This window comes from Rhinolophus sinicus, chromosome 18, assembly GCF_057876585.1.
Source record: "Rhinolophus sinicus isolate RSI-liver-muscle chromosome 18, RSI-T2T, whole genome shotgun sequence".
Classification (NCBI taxonomy): domain Eukaryota; kingdom Metazoa; phylum Chordata; class Mammalia; order Chiroptera; family Rhinolophidae; genus Rhinolophus; species Rhinolophus sinicus.
In genome coordinates, this window is record NC_142518.1 from 6129020 (window position 1) to 6151137 (window position 22118).

The window sequence follows — 22118 nt, forward strand, 5'->3', positions numbered from 1 at the left end:
ATTGGTTTTCCATTCTTTAGAATTATTTATCTCCTTTTAGTCCAAAGAACCAAATGTCATGACCCTTTAGTCATGGTTCAAGATACGAGTGTAGAATCTGGGATCGGTGTTGTGGACTAGGTCTTATCCAATACTGATCACAATGCACTTCTTTTTATACCGTCAGTTGCATTGCCTTACATTACTTTTAAGCAGAAATTGAATCATTATATAAAAGAACTTCTAGGTGAGGCACACAGCTCTCCTTACTCAACATTCATTTACTATGTCCCATAAAATGTAAATTCACTCATATGACCATGCCATTCAGCAGTCATTTCACATGGGTCCATAGAAACAAGGCACAAAAAGTTGTACTGTGCTAATGGGGCCCAGGTGCCCATTGTGTGGACTCAATGAATATTAGTTTGAATTGACCACAAATACCTCTGAAAGAGTCACTAAAGTGTCAATTCCCTAAATCGACATAGGAGGGGCCTCAAAACTATATGAAGAGAGTCAACAACTCCCAAAACATACCGGGCAAAGAATAAGCAAGCTCTGATCTAACATAAAAATGCTGAGAATGGCTCATCTTCAGTGACCCATGAGAATGAGACTGTTTCTTTCCAGTAGTCATGGTAAACTAATCCAAACTCTTTCTCATTCAACTAGCCCTGCCTAAATATCTGGATTTGCCAGACAGCTGGTTAGCGTTAGAGATGCTATCCATGGCTACTCAACCCAGGTTTTCTTTATACATAGCTGATTGGCCAGAATCATAATTGGAACCATAAACTTGGCTGAAGTCACATTTTGCTCCAACCAGTTGAACTCATCAATTTAGTACAGGGCCACTCAAACACAAAAGAGTAGACCAAAACAGTCCTTGATGACATTCCATAACAGAAATCCAGTTTACATAATAGAGTTGAACCGCGTAAATCCAGGCAGTTCAAAAACCCCACCAAATTCAACCATTATGCTCCATGGAAGATGCATTCGCTTTAGTTCATTCTGTCTCTTACCTCTGTCTCTGTTTTTCTCCTTCCCTAGTGAATCCAGTTTCTTTCTCAAAGATTTCTTTCTCTTTTGTCCATCTGCAAATGTTAAAAGAGCGAAAAGTTGTAAAAACAAGCTTACCAGTGATATTTTACATTATCAATAACTATATTTGAGCAAAAGCATGCCTTCACTTATTTCACTCATAATGTGGCAGTTTACACAGAGTAATGGCTCTGAAAATACATGAAAATCCCTGATTTGCATTGCACGTATCACGAGAATCTTGGTGTATGCCTTTCAACTTTGTTTCAAGCGTGGAAAGTACAGGAAACTTACCTCCTTTGGGAGTAATTTAGTTTTGACACTGTAGATATGTTTGTTTTTACTATTACGTGAGTCTCTTCCTATTCTTCACATTTATACAAACCAATGCCATCTTGAACCAAATCTCCATGAGAGGCGAGTCAACAGTACATACGACTTTGACATTCATAAGCCAGTAGAGTGTAACTGGAGAAGGAAATAAATGTGGGGATCCACAGATGCAGATCTAATTACTGCTGCACCATGACTAACCGTGTGACTCTGGACACGTCTCAGTGTCCTCATCTATGAAGTGAGAATTTCATAGGGTTGTTGTGAGAATGAAATGAAATGATGCATATAAAGTGCTTAACGGGGACACTGACACATAAATTCAGACGTATTTTCTTTTGGGGTTGTTGCATCATATTCCATAGCTATGCATGCCATAATTTAATTAACCATTCCCCCACTGACGGACATTGGGTTGCTTCTAATTTTTCAGTATAATAAGTATGGCGTATATTCTTTTAGCATCTTGTACTTGCAACAAATATACTTAATACTTCTGGTTAACTCACCAAATAATAAAGATACCAGTCATATCAGTAGGCAGCTGTGATTGAATTCCTGGGATATTATCATAAAATACTGGCCTACGTCATTGCAAGAATGCAGTTCGGGATTATACAGCTGTCAGCTTAACATGTGGGAGGTGCAAATCGAGAACCCACGCTGTGATCAAACAGGGGAAACTCAGCCCTTGCAGCAAGGAAACTGAAGTTTAAAGACGGGGATTAAGAATTGTTTTCTTACAGGATACACTAAAAAGTGTAGTAAAGAAAGAGACTCAGACCAATAAAATGTGAAAGCAAGACTGTGCTATCAAGAAAAGATAGAATAAGCATTCTTAAGCAGAAATGAGTATTCCTGGGATCCTATGGGCTGCAGATGTTCTCAACTCCTCCTTCCTGAAATTTTGGAGGCAAAAGATAACACAGTATAATCAACAGGCACATTCAATCCCTCCTTCTTTTCAGAAAGAAAAAAAAATTCAAAAATGATTCTCCTCCCATAAAATGGGAATAGTTTTTAAGTCTTCACTCTTGCAGTTGTGAGATTGGCATAGGGGAAAATTATGTAAATCAGTTGGGATTGCAGCAAGAGCCTTCAATCTCTTTTATCACGTATCTGCTTTTACCTTTGGTGTCTAAAGATGATCTAACTCCAGGGCCTACCATGACTTATTATATACATATAGACTATAAACATACTAACTGCACGAGATTCTAATCTGTTCTCCAAACAGGACTGACGGGTCTTCTACTTTGTAACACTTTGTTCATCAGTCACTCATATCATCAAATATATATGTAACAAGAGTATATTTCTTTAAAAAAATCCTATCATTCCTTTATTTTAATAGTTGTCCCGGAAGAATAACTGAACTATGTATGAAAGCATAAGAGATTTATTTTTAATAATCAGTGGGCAGATCCTAAAATTCAAATTAAGTTGTCAAAGCACCAGAATACTTATAGGATAGGGGACATTTTCTTTTAAGATACAGTGATTTTTTAAAAACTTCTTTTTAATTAGGGAATATATCATATACCATATGTAGAGGGGTACAAATACACATGTACAGTTTAAATAATAATTAGGGGGCAACTCCCACACAATCAACAGCCAAGTTCAGATGTAGACTACTGCTAGTACAAAGGCCTAACTCCTTGTATCACTGGTCTGACTTTTGCAATCAGTTTTCCACTATTTTTTACAGTGTTACCATTGATGTATGCATTTATAATGAATATAGTTTTGTTTTTCCTGCTTTTGAATTTACCCAGATGGAATCATGCTATAGGTATTCTTTCTTGCCTCATTTGTCTCATTCATCAACATTCATCCTGTTAAGGCAGGTAGGTGGATGTCACTCATTTTGATAGTGTTTTCTTGTATGACTATATCACAGTTAATTTACCCATTGAACTGTTGATAGAAATTTGAGTCATTTCTAGCTTGGAACTATTAGGAACAATGTTTTTTGAAAACTTTTGTTCAAATCTTCTTATGTATGAGGTGAATATTTAAATTTAAAAAAATGTATTGCAGTAAAAGACACATTGCCATTAATCCCCCTCAAAATCCTTCCCCTTACTTCGAACACACTTAACCCATCACTCTTGCCAGTTTCTGAAGCAGTTCTGGAAGTCCTCCTTCGTGAGTGTGTTTAGTTGCGCTGTCATGGCTGCCTCGATGTCCCAAATCGATTGAAAACATTTACCTTTCATGGTCATTTTGACTTTGGAGAAGAGTCAGAAGTCACATGGTGCCAGATCCAGTGAATAAGGTGGATGAGGACACACTGTGATGTTTTTATTTGACAGAAATTGCCATATACCAGAAGTGATGTGTGACACGGGGCATTGTCATGATGGAGGATGAAGTAAAGGTACTCACGAAAGAGGACTTTCAGAACTGCTTCAGAAAGTGGCAAGAACGATGGGATAAATGTAGTCGAAGTGAGTGGAAGTATCTTGAGGGGGATTAATGGCAATGTGTCTTTTACTGTAATACATTTTTTAAAATTTAAACATTCACCATATCTTTTGATCACACCTCGTACACGTACAAGAATCTCTCTAAGACAGTGATTCTTAAAAGAGTGGTTCTAGGACCAGTAGGATCAGTATCGCCTGGAAACTTCTTAGAGATGTAAATTCTACAGTCGCACCCCGGACCTACTGAGTCAGGAACTCTGGGATGGGCCCCAGCAGTGTGTGTGTTACCAAGCCATCCAGGGGATTCTGCTTCACAGTAACGTCTGAGAACCACAGGTCTAAGGGGTGTACGTAGAAGCTGCATTGCCAGGCCTGCATGTATGCAATTTTAGGCTTTAGCAAGTAACGCCGAACTGTTTTCCAAATAGTTTTGCTAATTGACATTCCCACCAGTATGAGAGCTTACATAGTCTCGCAAGGATAATGTGGATTTCAAACTCCAACACTCCAAACAACATATCAAAGCATCCTTATAGGAAAAAATGTGATCGTTGTGAATAGTGGCCTACAATTGAAAAACACAACAACAAAAATAAAACGCTTAACTATTTACAGCAAATATTACCTTTTTCACTTAATTAGACAGAAGTGAATGTTATTAACAGGAACTAGACAAAATTATGGGTGATGTGCAATCATGTGAAACGATGCATTGCTTTAGCACACCATTTTGTCACTTAAAATCCTCAGGAAAATGACAAGAGCTGAGAAATGAAACTGCTCACGTTTTCTCTTCTCCCTTGTGATCAATCAGCAGTTTGCTTATTGAGCTCCAGTTTTTGAAGAGTGTCTTTTCTTCCCACAAGCACAGAAATCTTGCTCAAGAGACTGCCATATTACGTGCAACCACATGGAACAATGTGTGGTGAACCAGTTCCTTGTACGGCAATAAGTGTGATAAGTGCCATTCCAGCTTTTACAGAAACTAAAGCTTCCTAACTATTAACACTGCACAGCCATGTTTTATGCTTGCTAACTGCTCCCACGGTGTGTACTGTCTTACAGACAACAGTGCCCTGTACAGAGAATGTGGGTCACACATCATGACTAAAGGTATCTTGGAGGAGGCACTTGGGGATTGGACTCCATGCACCCTCTTTTCACCTCATTAATGTGCCCCAGGAGACCATGTCCGGGTGGGAAACAGACAGACATGACACAATGGCCGATGGCGAGGCAGTAAGCCTTCCACATCCTCGTGACCCCAAAGCAAAGGAACTATCGGTGTGGAGTGTGGTTCTTCTGGGCGTCCTCTTGGGGGCTGGAGGACTGAGAACAAGAAAACATGCCATTGCCCCTCTAGGACATGTTTTTCATGCACTCATTCGTTGTTGGGTGGCACTCCATTTGAAGGCTTGTTTGTTTCTCTAGCTATAGTGGAAGCTCTGAGGGCAGAACCATGTCTCCTGGGTTCCTGTCTCCCTCCAAGTTGAGTAGCACACGGTGAGGCACGCCATGAGGACCTGTCAGCACTGCCCATGGCCAGAAGTCAGAGGGACATTTGGGGTTGGTTCTGAGGGAACCCAGGATCAATGAAGCACACAACTCCTCATTTTAAGGTGATCAGATTCGGAGAATGTGGGTTATAAAACAGTTATTTTCCATATTAAATTGATTCTAGAGATAATAATAATAAAAATAGTGTCCAAGGAAAGACTCTTTTATAGTGATAGATGGAAGAGTAAGGGTAACTTTGGGGGAATGGATATTGCCTGAAAGGGGGCACAAAGGAGCCTTTTGGGGTGCTGAGAACGTTCTATATCTTGATCCAGTTGGTGGTTACATGACGTATACATGTTAAAAACCCATTGAGTTGTACTTGTGCACATTCATATTTATGCACATGACTCTCTAGATATGTTATTCCTCAATGAAAGTAATAAAAAAGACTTCATCACTTACGGAATGGCACCAACATAGAATTACATTAACTGAATGGGGCTGAAAACTCAGCAAGAAAGTCCTGCACAAGAAAAATTCGTCAATGTTTAACTATTCTAAATATCTGAATACCTACAGTGTCTCCAGACCACCACGACTTCCCTGTGAAATGGGCACACAGTAATGAATAGCTCGTGTTTATTGAGCACATACTATAGACAAAGTGCTCAGTATCCGTGACCTTATTACATTTTCACAGCAGCTCGATGAAGCCCACACTATAATTTATTCTTATTTTACAGATGAGGAAACTGAGGTTAAAAGAGGTTAAGTAACTTGTCTAAGGGCACAAGTTGGGAAGCAGTAAATTCAGAACTTGCACCCAGGGCTATGCAACATCAAGGATGGCACCCTTACCCTCTACCTGTGCTGTAGTGAGGAAAATGTGGTGTCTATATGAGGGATGCGATATTAAGGGCCAGATATATGGACCAACACACCCAAGGCAATACAAAGTTAGAGAGGACAGAGAAAGAACAAGAGAAAGAGACACTGGCAATTTTTAAGCTCTAAATATTCACCATAATTGCCATGAATCATTTTTGCATATATACAGAGGATGCCAAAAAATGGATACACATTTTAAGAAAGGAAAACACTGTATTGAAATTGTAATACTCTATATACTGATAACAAAAGATGAATACAGGTCACGTTTGACTTCTGCAATAACAAGAGGTGCTCAGAGTGGTTCCCATCAGCATAATTTTAATACAGTTTTTCCTTTCTTCAAATGTGTATATATCTTTTGGCAACCTCTGTGTTATCTAATACACATCAACATACAATCCGCTGAGGTAGCTTTTTTATTTACTCATTTTACAGTTGAAAGAACTGAAAATCAGATAACTAAAGCAAATTGCCCAAAACTCACAGGACTGGTACGTGGTGGAGCTGGGATTCAAACATAGACTACTAGCTCTTTCCAAAAGGCTCAGTTCTTGAAAAGGGTCGCTAGGAGCAGAACCCAGATATCTGTGATGAGAAGCTGAAAAATCCTTTCTTTAAGGTCACTTTGCCTCTGCATCATGAGACACGGTTCTGGAGGTGTTTGCAAAACAATGGACATTCGTTTGTGAGGGTCATTTAGACATGGCCCTCCCAGAAGTATGGGTGCTGGACCAGAAGATGCTAAGGCTCATTCCTTAGCTAGGCAGCCAGAGAGAATGGGTGAAGATGGCCTAAACCCAGGTGCACCTGGATATAAGACAGGGCATCAACATATAAGGTCTTTGAAATCCCTTCACTTTTAGAGCTCCATAAAGACTGCATTCCTGGAAAGGAGAAGAAAACGCCTGCACTGAGATATGAAATGAAGACAACTAAGAGTTACTAAATGTAACTCTGGGGACAAAACCCCTTTCTGATGCTGCTACTGACACCGGTAAACAACTAGCCCAGGGGGTGCAAAATGGTCATATCCAGCCCCCACCAGCTATTCGGGTCGTGTTTGGCACCCACAGTGATTGATAGAGACTTGAGTTCTAATGCAAAGTCTTGGTAAGTTCACATACATATCTGGATTGCTAACCTCTTAAGGAAGATGGAAGAGCTGGCAGACTGGGCCTCACGTTCCTCACACTTAACCCAGGCCAGCATAAACACCTAACCCGGGGCCACTGCACACCTGGCCAGCCTTGGAGTTTGCAACTCCATCCCAGCCTTTAAGGATGGTTGTAGCTTGTTTCAAATCTTCAAAAAATTCCTGCTAAGCAACGTTTGAAGGAATGCTTTTTGGCACCACGTCCCCTGCCTTTCTCAACCACAGCTGTCTCTTTATTTACTTGGATCAGAAAAGGAGACTCTCAGAGAATGCAAACCAAAGGAATTCACAGGCAGTAAGGGGAGCTTCGTTAAAAAGTGAGGGAAACTGACATAAAGAGACACCTGGGTGGCAGCATGGGAAGCGGCCCTTTAGAAACTGCAAGTAATCTAACAGGGTTTCTCATCTTTGGCACTAGTGATATTTGGGGCTGTATAACACTTTGTTGTGAGGACCTGTCCTGTGCACGGTAGGATATTTAGCAGCATCCCTGGCTTCGATTTTCTAGATATCAAAGCACCCACCCATTCCCTGTTGTAACAAACACTTATGTCTCTGGACATCACCGAATGTGCCACAGGAGCAAAATCACTACGGTTGAGAACCACCCACCTATGCATAACTCTGTCTAGAGAGCAGCTATGTGCTCAAACCATGTGACAGCCAAACTACAAAACATTCACATCACTTGTCACAATGCTCAGTTTATACCCAATCTCAGTCTCTGTTTTAAACAGAACAATATAAAAATGTTTACAAATTGTTGAGCCTTTATAATGCCAGGTTGAATTTGGGACACAATAACAATTTCCTTCAATTTATAATGAAATATGAGTCTGTTTCTAGCTGTCTTTCTACCAAGTTCGTAGGTAGGGAAATAAAGCAAGTTCCTTGAGTCAACAGCCTTATATTTCTTTGGATAAAGTGGTTTTTTTTCTCCTTTGTTGGGGGCAGATCAGGTGTGGACCGGTACCTGAGGGTGAACACTTGTACGAAAGGAGTTATATTTAGCCTGCAGGGAAGACTCAGGGCACACCTCGGTCGTTTTTTGTTTGTTTTTTAGAATACTAAACATGGTAGATAAAGAGATGTACTGGCCAGTCCTCTATTGGTGAGAATAAAAATTCAGGAGGAAATTATAGAAAGGCAGTTTTGTCAGCAAATGGAACTGTTCAGTGATGGAATGAGCTGCCTAAGAAAAAAAAACAAAAAATAAAAACAAACAAACAAACAAAAAAACACACCCAAAAACCAAAAAGAAAGAAAAAAAGAAAGAAAGAAAAAAAATCACTGTTTGCTGTGCTTTCCATCTTCGGTGCTCTCTGTCTTGCATTCCTCACTGTGGGGGAAGCCATGTCATGAGAAACCCTACGCAGGGCTACATGGTGAGAAACTGGGGTCTCTAGCCTGTGGCCACAGGAGTGAGCCTGGCCACTGGTCTTCCAGCCCCAGTCAAGCCTTCAGATGAAAGCAGTCCCAGCTGAGCTCGATGGCAACCTCATGAGCTAGAATAACAACCAGACTATGATATTCCCAGAAACTGTGTGAGATAAGAAATGTCTATTATTTTTTTAAAAAAGGAAAACAAAAAATAAAAAGATGCCTAGCTAAATGCATGTGGTATAATGGATGGGATCCTGGAACAGAAGAAAAATGTTTGTGTGGACACTGGTGAATTCTGAACAAAATCTGTAGTTTGCTTGATAGTAACGGACACATTTTGGTTTCTTAGTTGTGGTAAGTATACCAAGGTTATATAAAATGTTATCATCAGAGGAAACTGGGCTAGGGGCATAAAGGAACTCTATATTATCTTTATGACTTTTCTGTAAATCTAAAATTATTCCAAAATAAAAAATAAAATATAAAGCCTTTCTCCCAGGCACTGGATGTAGTCAAGCGAAGGTTGAGAACTCATTTGCCAAGTGTGTGAAAAAGCGGAGGTTTGCACTGTTCACTATGTACTTTTGAAACACAGATTTGGGAGCGCAACTTTATCACAAGAAGGTGACTCACACGCCAGAGTTTCTCACCTGGCTGAAACTAGTGAAATAATCTTTCTGTTCACATCTCTCTGCGCTGAAAGAAAACAAGTGTCTAGGCTAATATAAAGCATCCATTGTGTCTGTCTGCCATTCTGGTGTAGCACGTTTTCTGGAAAGGGAGCGGACAGATGAGAGTCTTGAGCAGATTTGTTTTTATGGCGCTGGTGATGTTTTTATACCTGACTGATTAGATTGTCTCAAGACACATCCTAGTTCTTAGGTTCTCTACATCCCTTTTCCGCTTAGGTTATTCAGGCTTGGTACTTGTCATTTGCATCCAAGGAGACTGATTAGTACAGAAATCTGCTTATATTCAACTTCCCATGCCTCTGCTAATAAGCCAAAATGTGGTTTTTACATTACATGTATCTATATGAATGTGGAATAGGTGAGTTATACAATCTGTGGTGTCTTATAACAATGTTTACTAAAACTATATTGTGTCCTTTACTAAAACTAAAATTCATCCTTTATTTTCATCTACTTTCCCTTTTGAGGGCTCTCAAGCCACAGACCTCCCAGATATAAGGCAAGAAAAAGATTAAACCAGATTTTTTATTTCCAGTTTGGAAAAGGAGGTTTGTCAGAGAAATAATTTTATGAATGGTCCTGGACACTTGAGGGCCATTCATTGTGCCGATTTTCCATCTCTACTGCTTTCCCATGAGTAATGTAGTCAATGTAAGTTAATTTGGCCCTGTGCGTGCACATTGGAAAACAGGTAGGGACTGGTGAGAGCTGGGCAAGCAAACCCCAGTCAAAATCGTATCTCCGGAAGAGTCAAGCTGGACATTGGAGCCAATTACTGCCATCACCATCCTCAGTGGAACAGATTCAAAATTGACCCTGCTACTTTGAGTTGCCTGCTCTATATTCAAGAAATGGAAGAGAGAACAGCCCTGACAGAAAGACAGAAGTAACCACCAGGAAAATGGCCACCTCTGCTTCTTGGCTGGATGCATGGTAGCAAGCCCAGGGTAGGGGAACTGATGACCAGTGCAATACTCTGGTGTAAGGGGATTCACCCCAGAGATTTAGAAGAGCCAAAGCAGGGATCTCTTCTCCATTCTAAAACAAGGGTTCTCTGTCCAGGAATGTTGCACCACAGAACATGATAAATCTCCTTGGCTTGGGAATATTACTTACACTATAATAGCTATCTGTTTAAATGGCATCTTCCCGTAGAAAATGGGCTCATCCCCTATACATTGATCCACCCATTACTCCAGCCATCCCTCCATCCAACATTGATTAAGTACATATTGTAAGTGAGACAGAAGTAGGTGCTATGAACCCAGATGAATGGACGCTATCTCTGCCTCTGAGAAACTCAGTTTAGTGCTAAAGACAGATAGATAAGTAGAAACCTCATTAAAGCAAAATGAAGAAATGCTTGGGAAGGCTAATGTTTGAGTTCAGTCTTAAAGGACAAAGTTACCCTTCTCAGAGAACTTTGAATTTTGCTAGGGGTTTATCCCAATAAATCACATGGTGACTGCTTGTCTAGGAAATGCTTTCTTATCCTGAGTCTCTTAATGCTTTATTCCTAGTAATCCAACGCTTCATCAAGCACGCATTTTATTGGTGAAAAAAGATGAGAAAATTGCAAATTCACAAGTGGATTGATAGTTCCTTTAGTGGGAACTAGGGCTCAAGAGAGTGACAAATAAGAATTCTGGAAGAAAACGACCTAAAATGTAGAAAATGAAGTATTCAAGCCCAAACTGGCACTACCAGTCAGTCAACTTTGGGTCTCACTATGTATATTTAATGTCATTTTAAAGAAATCTTCCATGCTATGCACTGTTAGTTATTTAATCAAATACATAGGTCAAAGTTGTCATTTATATATCACCTATCCTTAGCAGTTTTTCCATTAACCTTGACTGAAATAAAAGGCAGGTAGAAATAGGGTTCTTGAGTCATTTTTCTTGGTGTAAATTCCAATGAATTAAACACTTTCTTTATCCTGTCAGCACCTTGTGGGTTAGATTTTTCAAAATTTATTTCCAAAGTGTCTATGTTTCTCAGGGAAGGAAACATTCATGGTATTCTTAAGCAATACAGATGCCTCTCCTTAGAATTGAGGCTCCCCAAAGTACTTGTGAAATGTACTAATCCCCACAGTTTACATATTGAAGTGGTGGTGAAATTATCAAAGCTGCGGTCAGAAAATAAGAACATTCTGTGAGTCTCTTACTGTTGTAAAAAGAGTCAGGTCTTGGAGGTCACCCTGTTTCCAGCTAAACTAAACACTAAGAAACCTTTTCTGTTTTGTAGAAATTATTTTGGCAAGGTAATTAGTTCTGCAAATTTTCCTCAGGAGGGAAACCTTGTAGATTCCCGAACCTCAAAGCAAGTGTTTTGCTTTGTAGTTGGAGTTGAAAAGGTCGAGTCAGACAAGAGTGACCTATGGCAGGGGCGAATGCTATCTACTTTCTTTTGATACATGTTGTTTCAGACTGAACAAGTAAGAAGGAAATCATGTATCTTTAAATCACAGACTTTAAACCTTGGGAACTCTGCCAAATGTCTGCCACTTGTTCCCATAAAACAGCTCTCACAAATTCAGTAACTGGACAGACAATGATGCAATTAGATGAAAACTATTAGGCTCCTCCTTCTTTCCTTCTCCATTCTTGTTTTGGATTATTCTTTGCATTGCAGTTGAATGTGCTATCATTGAATTTTTTAATCCATTCCATTCAATTTCTCAAATATTTCCTGAGAAGCAAAAGCAAAACACTGTACTAGACACTAAGTCATATAGATATGATATAAGAATAGTTCCTTCCCTATTGCTTGTTTGCAATGGCAGAAGATGACATTACTATTACGTACACCAATTGTCTCTAATCTAAATCCATCTTTATCCTACTAGACATCCCCACTTTTTCCTTTCCCTATTGTGTTAGGTGCTCACCCTCCATGTCGTCATGCATCCTGGGATGAGTCCTCACCCCAGGCTCAGGAAAGGAATCTTAAGCCAATTCTGGTGATTTCTTTCTGCTTGCCAGTACTGATTTGGACACTGGCAGGTGTTACAATTCTAGGGAGTGAGAACGAAGAGAAATCTACTGAGAGGCAGCAGTTAAAATCCTCATTTACTACAAAGATACTTGCTGAAGAGTTATTGCTCTTCTCTGCCTCCTCAGGCTGCCAGAGGAGCAGTGATGCCAGGGGCTGCTAGGGCCATTATGTGACAATGAGAAAGCCAGCCAAAGAACAACGTGGCCGACTGATGATGGCAGAGAAGAAGATGGAAGGCCACTGCATTAATGAGTCCTGGAACTAGCCTATCCGTGGGCTTTCTGTAAAGTAATAGAATCAATGTCTTTATTATTTAAGCCATATTTGGTTTGCTTTCCATAATTTGCAGCCAAAGCATCTTAACAGTGGGTCATCCAAAACTCTGTTGTGGGATGTGTTTTGCTACATATATTTGTGCCAGCATTACCATGTAATGGCAGGTATCCCTAAGAAAGACATCCTTTGAAGTTTTCAATTTGTGTGTGTTGGGTGGGATCTAAGATAAGGAGGGTAACAGGAGGGAGATCAGTTTACAAAGAACTATACATCTGGAAATAAGATAAATATTGCTAAATTTTCAGTTATCAAATCAGATAGTGATTATGAAGCTAATAATCAACCCACAGTGGAGATTGACTTATTATTAAAGTCACCCATTTAATGCATAGCTTACATTCCTATAAACAGCATGATGGCATCAGTTGTTTAAGCAACTCATAAAAATATTAACTTTTCTTTCTTGTTTAGTGCCACCAAGGGAATTTATTATGCACTTTGAAAAAATATTTGGTCACATATAATATAAACACCCAAACATCTGAGAGTTACGAAGCTCTGATCATTAAAAAACACTCAATTATTGCAAAATAAAGTTAAGGGAGTGAAGAAACTGAAATGACTTGGATGCTATAGTCAATCAATTACATGAATAATCGCTTCAAATTACTATATCAAATGAATATTCATGTCTTAAATCAGAGATGAGCAAGCTTTTTCTGTAAAGGTCCAGCTAGTAAATATTTCCGGCTTTGTGGGCCGTATGCTCTCTGTCAAAACTGCTCTACTCAGCTGTTGTAGCACTAAAGCAGCCTTAAACAATACAGAAAAAAATGAGAAATGAGTGTAGCTGTGTTTCAATAAAACTTGATTTATAAAAGCAGACAGGGGGCTGGATTGGGCCTTTGGGCTGTAGTTTGCCCATTCCCATCTTACCCTTAAACTACTTCTCCAGAGCTTTTCATTTGTAGAAATTTTATAAACACCCACTAATTGAATTTTTGAATAATTTTGAGGCCTCAATTTCAAATGATCTAAAAAGCCTGATTGGTTTAAAAAGAACACTCAGTGTTTCATTTCAATTAATACGTATTTTGCCTATTTTTCACCCATGGGGAAACAAAATAAAAAGCAAGAATGGAAGTCCCTGTTCACATTTCAAGGATGGAACACTCTTTGTAATTATCAAGTTTACTTTTGGGCCATGATTCCCTACAGAGAGAATGGTGTAGTCTTGAAATCTTTGAAAGGTGCCAGAATATTTCAGAAACTGCAGTGACAAAAGTTTTGCTGAAGACGCCAAAGCCTTGTGCAATGCTAGTTGCTGCTCCAACAAGGATATACAAATACATGTAAATGTGACCAGTAGGGACAAGACCTTGGATGGAAAACTACATTGCCTGAGAACATGAAGGGAGCCATTTGTGATATGAAGGTGTAACGCAGATGGTTTAAAGAACCACATACTATCATATTGGCCTGCCAGCTTGGCATCAGAACGGAATCATATAGCAGCACACACTTGAGAAGTTGACATGGTAACAGCCCTAGGGTACAGAGGAGAGCATCCAAGAAGAAAATTACAAAAGAACCTGCCAGGAAGTCTCTCTGTCATTCCTGGCTTTAACTGGAATAGGTACATGAGGCAGCTTATTCTCTCTAAGGGTCACCAAAGATAACTCAGAGAGGTGATATCCCCTGCTCATTTAATATAGTTGATGTATTTGTGTTTCCTCTACTGACTAATGCAGAGCTCCTTGAGGATGTGGACTACTTTTGAAATGACACTGTAGCCTCCATTAGAGGCTTCTACCCCCTTAAAACCTAAAGCCGCACATATCTACCTCCTCTGGGCTGTACGCTCAGCTTGGTATTAACAGAGAGCAGTGAAGCAGCATGGGAAGCCGCGTGGGTGGCATTCCACAGCTGAGCTCCAGATAAAGGAGGCAACAGCTTAGGCCAAGGGTCTAGCCTCGGTTCATTTCTGTGGCCCTACACAAGCAATGTCCCATCCAACTGACAAAGAGCCCGAGAGCCACAGCATAGAACAATCGAAAGTTCTCCATACTGACATTTTTGTTCTTTTCTTCTTGATGTCCTCTTGTCCATTCCATCTGCCTTCTAAGACTGCATTAGTCAAACTGTGGGACATAACCTATTAATGGATGATGAAAATATAGTGGATCTTGACAAGCATATTTTAGAAAATGATACAGAATTGAATAGACGATGATAGGAGAGAAATTATAGAAAATATCAAAGTGTATCTCTGATAAAGATAAAGACCATTTGGTTCATGTGTTTCCTGGGCTGAGATGTAAAATGTATTTCTTACTGTCAGTTGTGGACAAAAAGTTTGAAACCTTCTGCTCCAGGGTAAATAAACTGAAATCTGTGATGCATTCTCAGAATAAGCTGCAAACAAAATGGGTTTCTTCTTTTCATATGAAATACTATTGTAAATGGCTTTTGAGATCAGTGAGCAACAGAGGGCCTCGAGATATTTTTTTGTTTTTGTTTTTTTTGTTTGGTGCTTTTCCAACAAAGGATTAGAGTCTGTGGTTGAAGATTACTCTGGTGGTTTTAGGTGTGGTGGACAGAATGACGGCAAACCGTGAATTGAGGAAAGCAGGTGGGGGGCTATGGCTGTAGTTAAGGTGAGACATAATGATGGAGTGTCTAGGGTTGAGGGCCGAGATAAGACAAAGTGATATGGTGATGATGATGATGATGATAACGGTGATGGATAACTTCTACTGAGTGGATAAGATGTCAGGAGATGTTTTAAGCTCATTATGGTTATTACCTCGTTTAAGCCTCACATCAACCCTATGAGACCATCAATCAAAGTTGGAAACTGGGCATGAGGTGAAGCAGTAGAGAAGAACTGAGGTTATTTCAAAATCGTTACTGGGGATATAAGGGGAAATGAGATAAAGGTGACTGATGCTCTTTAGAGAAGAATGAAGGAAGGAGCATCATTTTAAAGGAGAATATGCATGTACTTTCTCAATGATTTGCTGAAGATCAATGGTTTATCAGGCAGTGTACTTGGTGTTACAGATTCAAGGACAAATAAGATATAGCTTTACCCCATGGGAAATCACAATCCCCTGGGAAAATCACAGCAAAGGTAATTGTGGGCACATAGAAGATACAACTAGCTCTGCAGCTCGCACAGTAGAGACATTTGGTGAGGGTCTCTATGCTCAGCAGTCTACCATTTTTTGATCACCTCTTTAGTAGTGTTTGCTTCCTATCAGCATTTCTACCTACAGTGGAGCCTGGATTTTGCCCCAGGTTTCGAATTATTTTTATTTACACAAAAAGCTTTGAGAAACAGTTCTAGCATATCACCTCTTCAACTGAACACTGCCAGCAAGAAGAACGTAGACACAGGATAGTTGTATTTCCTGTCTAGGGTTGTTACATAAATACCCAAGCACAATTTCCTTGACCACCAGGTTGCCCCCCCTTTTTTTTAAATCAACATTTAAATCACAAACCAAAGGAAGCTGCAGTGTTAGCCTACCAAGAATATCATTTTCTTGATTTCATTGAGTTGTTTACTTGGGTTTTACATTGCCTAAGGGACAATGGTGAGGGACCGCTTTATAAGGAAGCCATATAATTGAGCAATTTTGAGGCGTCAGGACACTCTTTTATCAGACTATTGTTCACATTTTCTTAAACCATCAGCTATTCCTCATATTCCTCATTCTACGATATTGTTTCCAAAATACATAAACAAAGCCTTTCTCAATTGTGTTATCAGAAATTAACTGAAACATGAGAGAAAAAAAACCGCACTAAAGAAAACATGAATATGCATTGCTCTCTCATAGAACCCTTGGGCTTTAAACACTTAATTTACAATATAATGAGGTTAAGCCACATTACCTACACTAACCTGCTTTACTGATTGTGGCAGAACAGTCACTTCCTTTCATTTTATTTTAGACCAGAGATCAGCAAATTTTTCCTGTAAAGGGCCAGATGCTAAACATTTGAGACTCTGTCAGACATATGGGCTGTCACAACTTCTAAACTCTGCCATTGTCATGTAAAAGCAGCCACAGATAATATGTAAATGAATAAGCATGGCTGTGGTCCCATAAGACTTTATTTACAAAAACAGGTGGTGAGCTGGGTTTGGCCAGTGGGCCAGTTTGCTAACCCCTGCCTTAGACCATTTGTATTAAAATACAATCAAAATAATATTACCTGAGCTTAACATATTACCTGATATATAAATAGTACTCTGTTCATGTGTTTTGAATAGATGAAAAGTTCATGCAGGCCATTAGGTGTTGCTTAATTTCTCCACCATGCTCTCCACATTTGTTTCCTGATTCTGCTGTTGGGCCATTAACAGACTAGAAAGTCTGATCCAAGAGCCTATGCCAAGAGTGGCCTTTGACCAGTCAGAAACATTCCATGGGTGCCTCCAGGGGCAATCTAAGGTTCACAGGGAAAACTACTGATAGATATGAATCCTCCCACTGAAAGACCTCCTGAGTTCTACCACTAAGCATTTCTCTAGGTTCTTCAAAAGTCCCTTTTTAAAATATCTTAAGTTTAGGAATGGTAACAAATGAAGCTCATCAGTCATCTTATATGGTTAATGGAAATCTTATTAGTTTTTAGTTTGTGTGTCTCCTGGCTGAATGGATATAGAGGAGGGAGGAGCTACAAGATGTGAGGAGCTGAGGTCCCTGAATAACTGCATGGAGCAGAGTCCACTCTCCCGACTCCCATGGTTAACCTGTACTGGATGGTACCTGAGTAAGAAAGAAACTATTATAGTGTTAAGGCACCGAGTAGTTAGTCTACCTCAACAAACACAAGTATATAGCATGCTTCCCCGAAAATAAGACCTAGCTGGACTATCAGCTCTAATGCATCTTTTGGAGCAAAAATTAATATAAGACCCAGTATTATATTATATTATATTATGACCCAGTCTTATATTATAGTAAAATAAAACCAGGTCTTATATTAATTTTTGCTCCAGAAGACGCATTAGAGCTGATAGTCCAGCTAGGTCTTATTTTTGGGGAAACATGGTAGTAGAGAAGTTAGCCTTTAGTTTGTCACATGTGCTGTAAATTTCTATTTATTTGTTTGTTGGCAACACAGATGATTCTGTTTTTTGTGTGTAGTAAAATGTTTCAGTCTCTTCATGGTTTATTTGGTGGTGCTTTCCCCAATGTAAAATATACATAAATATCCAGCTATGTTTTGTCTTGGTGCATTTATAGTTTCATTTTTTCAATCTTCAAATCTTTCTTCCATATCACTTTATTTTGATGTAAGGAGCAATGTCCGAATCCAGCTTTTTCTCCTCAACGGTCGCCTCACTGTTGCAAACACAATAATAATCCATCATCCTCCCCCGACAAGAAATGTAATACTTATCATGTCATAAATTCTCATATGTATGTTAGTTCATTTCTGAACTCTGTTGTCTCCCATTGATCTGCCTATCATGAAGCAGTACAATACACTTTTAATTGCTTTAGTTTTATGACATTTTAATAAATGGATAGAGATAATTTTCATTTGACTTTTTTTTCATATTTTCCCCTTCCTACTCTAACATAATTATTTGCCCAGATGATGTGTAGATCAATTTAGTGATATTACAGAGACAAGTTCTGTTGATAAGTTTTTTGGAATCACATTCAGTTTGTAGATCATTAATTACATAACCAACATCCTTATTTTATTGATTTTTCTTATTCCAGAAAAATGTAAGTCTTTTACATTTATTCCTAACTTCTCTTCTTACCCAACTTGGATTCTATGGTCTGGGATTACAATCATTCCCTTGGATACTGTAATTAGTTCCCTATTACTGCTGTAACAAATTATTACAAATTTAGTGGCTTAAACAACTCAAATTTATTATTTGACATTTCTGGAGGTCACAAGTCTGAAATGGTCTCACTGGGCTAAAATCAAGGTGTCAGCGGGGTTGCAGTCTTTTTTAGAAGCTCTAGGGAGGATCTGTTCCCTTGCCTTTGCAGCTTCTAGAGGGCGCCAGCAGTCCTTGGCTTGTGACCCTTTCCTCCATCTTCAAAGCCAACAACATTGCATCTCTCTGACCACTCCTCCATAATCATATCTCTCTCTGACTACAGCTGGGAAAGTTTCTCTGCTTTTAAGTGCCCACATGGTTCGTGTGGGCCCTCCCAGATAATCCAGGACAGTCTCACTTCCTCAAGGACTTGAACTGATCACATCTGCAAAGTTCCTATTGGCATGCGAGGTAACATTCACAGGTTCCAGTGACATCTCTGGGAGGCTATTATTCTGCCTACTACAGATATACTCTCCACTGCCACATCTCTCTCTACCATCTTTAAACTCAACTAGAAAATCCTAACTCTAGTGAGAGGACATTTGGATTAACCAGGGCTGGGGAATTTGAAGTACAAAACGGTGTGTTTTACTTTACCAGTGTTTAACTGTCAGGATGTTCCATTTGCAATTTAAACCCCCAGCTACTAACCTCAAATGAACCTTTTGGACTGCCCTGCAATCCTGAAACATTGCTGCTGGTCTATCAGTTCCCTTCTCTTCCACTCTGCTCCTCTTTCCTCAAACCTCCAGGACCTCCTTGCCACCCTCACTCCTAGTATATGAAATTGCTGCCTGTTTCACTGAGAGTGGAAAGCGATTTCACATGTTCTGCCATCATCTTGTAAGCTACCTGCATCTGCGCCCATATAACCCATGGCCACCTATTACTATAGCACAAGAGGCAGTCAAAGTCTCGACTTGTGCTCTGGATCCCACCCCTGCAGTCCGCTCTAGGAAATCACCCCAGGAATTTCCCAATGCCCCAATCTCCAGTTCTTTACTCTCTATGGTGAATCGCAGAAGCTGATGATCTGTTATAATATCATTCATCTGAGCCCTGGTGGCACCAGTCTCACAGAGGGAGAGAGTTCTCCAAACAGATACCCATAATTAAAATACTCCAATCGTCCTCAAGTGGCAAAGAACAGAAATGTGAGCTTGAGTGTGTTTCCATTTTCATTACACCCATTGTCTCATTAGGCATGGTATCATTTCTTTGGGTTCTAGGCCCTGGCTGCTGTTTTTATTTCCCTGAGTAATTAATTCACACAGTGAATCCGACCCTGTTTGAAACCTCCACTTGGGGATTTGCATGGAACCAAGTGGCCACCCTCGGAGCAAAGTTGCCATTATAGCACTCAGCACTGGCCGTGCACTTGAAGGATCTTGGTAAATACAGAGGGTGCCAAAAAAAATATATATATATATACATACTAAGAAAGGAAAAAAACTGTATTAAAATTGTAATACCATGAATGACGCTAGCATTCATTTGATTAACGCCATCTTTTGAGCGAACATCATACTACGCATTGCCGCTGTAATTCAATTCAACTTCGAAAAGTAATACATAGATAACATCTCTTAAAATGTGTATATTTTTTTGGCTCCTGCCCCTCTGTATTTGATGTCTATAATCATCTGCCCCAAAATATTAGCTTCAGAACTCTTGGGTGATACCTGTTTTTTACCACCTAGCCACACAATCCTTTCTCTCCTTCATAAGTAAGAAATTATTTGTAAATCATTAGTTCCCATTTTGATAGAAAATATCAAGATAACTCCTGTAGCCTGAACATCTTTCAATCTCCTGACAGAGCAAATCTTCTCCCGAATGTGCTAGGGACCACATAGTCAAAGAAATAAGCGATGAAGACAGAACTTCTAGCAGTCAAATTTTACAAAACTGTTTCGCAAAGGTTGTTTATTTAGTGGACTCTTTAAAAAGCCAAAACGAAGAGAAACATCAAATTAACCAGATTTAAAAACAAGCTACAAAGAATATTTGTTCCCTGATATCTTATCTGATGTACAGCCAACCAAGGTTTCACATAACTTTTCAAAATCATCATTCCCATCATGACGAATTAGGTTTGTCAACAACATTTCTATTTTTTTAAGAAACTGAAAGAACATCTGTGCTTGTAAAAGGGAGCTAGGACTCTTGGGCCGCACCTGGGCCACCTTGTAAGTTAACGGGGAGCGGAGGGCAGGCCTCATCTCCACCCTACAACCAAACCCAGACAAAGTGAGGCGACGAGTCTGTCCTAGGGAGAAGCAGTAACCGGCCGAATAGTGATTAGTACTCATTTGTCACCAATTGCAAAAGTGGTTTTCTTCTTAATTAAGCTGAGGGTCTCTGTATGTTAGATAAACATGAAAAGATATAACAGGGGTAGGGATTTCCTCCAGGGAGGAACTGGCTGTGCTTGTGGTGACAAGCAGATGTGCCTGGCCCTGCAGCCCCTTGCCCTCATCTACCTCTCCCTTTTCCTGAACTCCTTCATACCTCCAGCAGAGTCCCAGATTCCAGCTTAAAGAATATAAGCAACCCTAACAGTCGCCATCTGATAAGAACCTCTGTGTGGTCAGTGTTTTTGTGCTACTCTTTTTTGTCAACAAAACAGAGCCTCCTACTGCAGAGGCGAACTACCCAAGTTCCTGCTTGCGGGGAGTGATGAGACAAGTCCTCAAACCCTGCTTTGCAGACTCCGAAGCCCTTTCCATGAGCCACAGATGAGCCAAGAAAAGAGCATCACCCCCAGCACGTTTTGGACAGACTGTGAGTACGCGTCCGTTTGTATATCAAGGCTGCTCAACCACTGCACGTGGGCACTTGGGGCCTGACAATGCTTGTTGTGGGGGACCGTCCCATGTACTGGAGGATGTTTAACAGCATCCTGGCTTCTACCCACTAGATGTCACCTGCATCCTTCCTTAAGCTGTGACAACGACAAGTGTTGCCAGACATTGCCAGATTTCACCTGGGGGTGGGGGACAAAACCATCCCTGGTTGAGAACCACCTATCTCTGTGTGTATGTGTATATATGAGATGTGGGTTATGCTATGGATAAATATTCATGACGCATCCCCTCAACTTCCTAATCAAAGAAAACAAGGTAGAAGTTCTGCAGATACTGAACTCCTGCAAAGCAATCTCTAGCCTTTAGATGCTTGCTATCCCTCTCCTGCTTTCCTTGAAATTTCAGGCACACCAGCCAATGTTGCTTTTAAAGGCTGGTTTACTCAATTTGTATAACACCGTAGCTTTTCATTCTCAGACTACCTTTCTGCTACACACTAATATAAACTGTAAAGTACCCTTGCACTTCAGATAGTAAACATTCAGAAACAGACTTTTACAGATTAAAGGATTTCAAATACAGGCTTCTCCTCTTTACCAGAATCAGGATCTGGGTTTGTGAAACCTCCGATGACGGGGCCTGTGCTGGCTCCAGTGTCATAGGGGTGAACCCGCCGCAGAGACATGCCAGGTGAAGGACTGGACCAAAATGAGTTAACATTGGTATCATCCCTGATTCTGGGTTTGCAGAAAGCCAAATGAC

At 40.0% G+C, this 22118-nt stretch overlaps 1 protein-coding gene across 4 annotated transcripts in view; it reads right to left on the minus strand.

Moving 5' to 3' along the window:
• The window catches only part of ARHGAP6 (Rho GTPase activating protein 6), a 462773-nt gene that overhangs the window by 57167 nt on the left and 383488 nt on the right, over positions 1-22118 (minus strand). For all 4 annotated transcript variants that reach the window (XM_019746346.3, XM_019746348.3, XM_074323559.2 and 1 more), the window contains exon 3: positions 1008-1079. In XM_019746346.3, coding sequence (XP_019601905.3) covers positions 1008-1079 — 72 coding nt within the window. The remainder of the gene's footprint in view (positions 1-1007; positions 1080-22118) is intronic.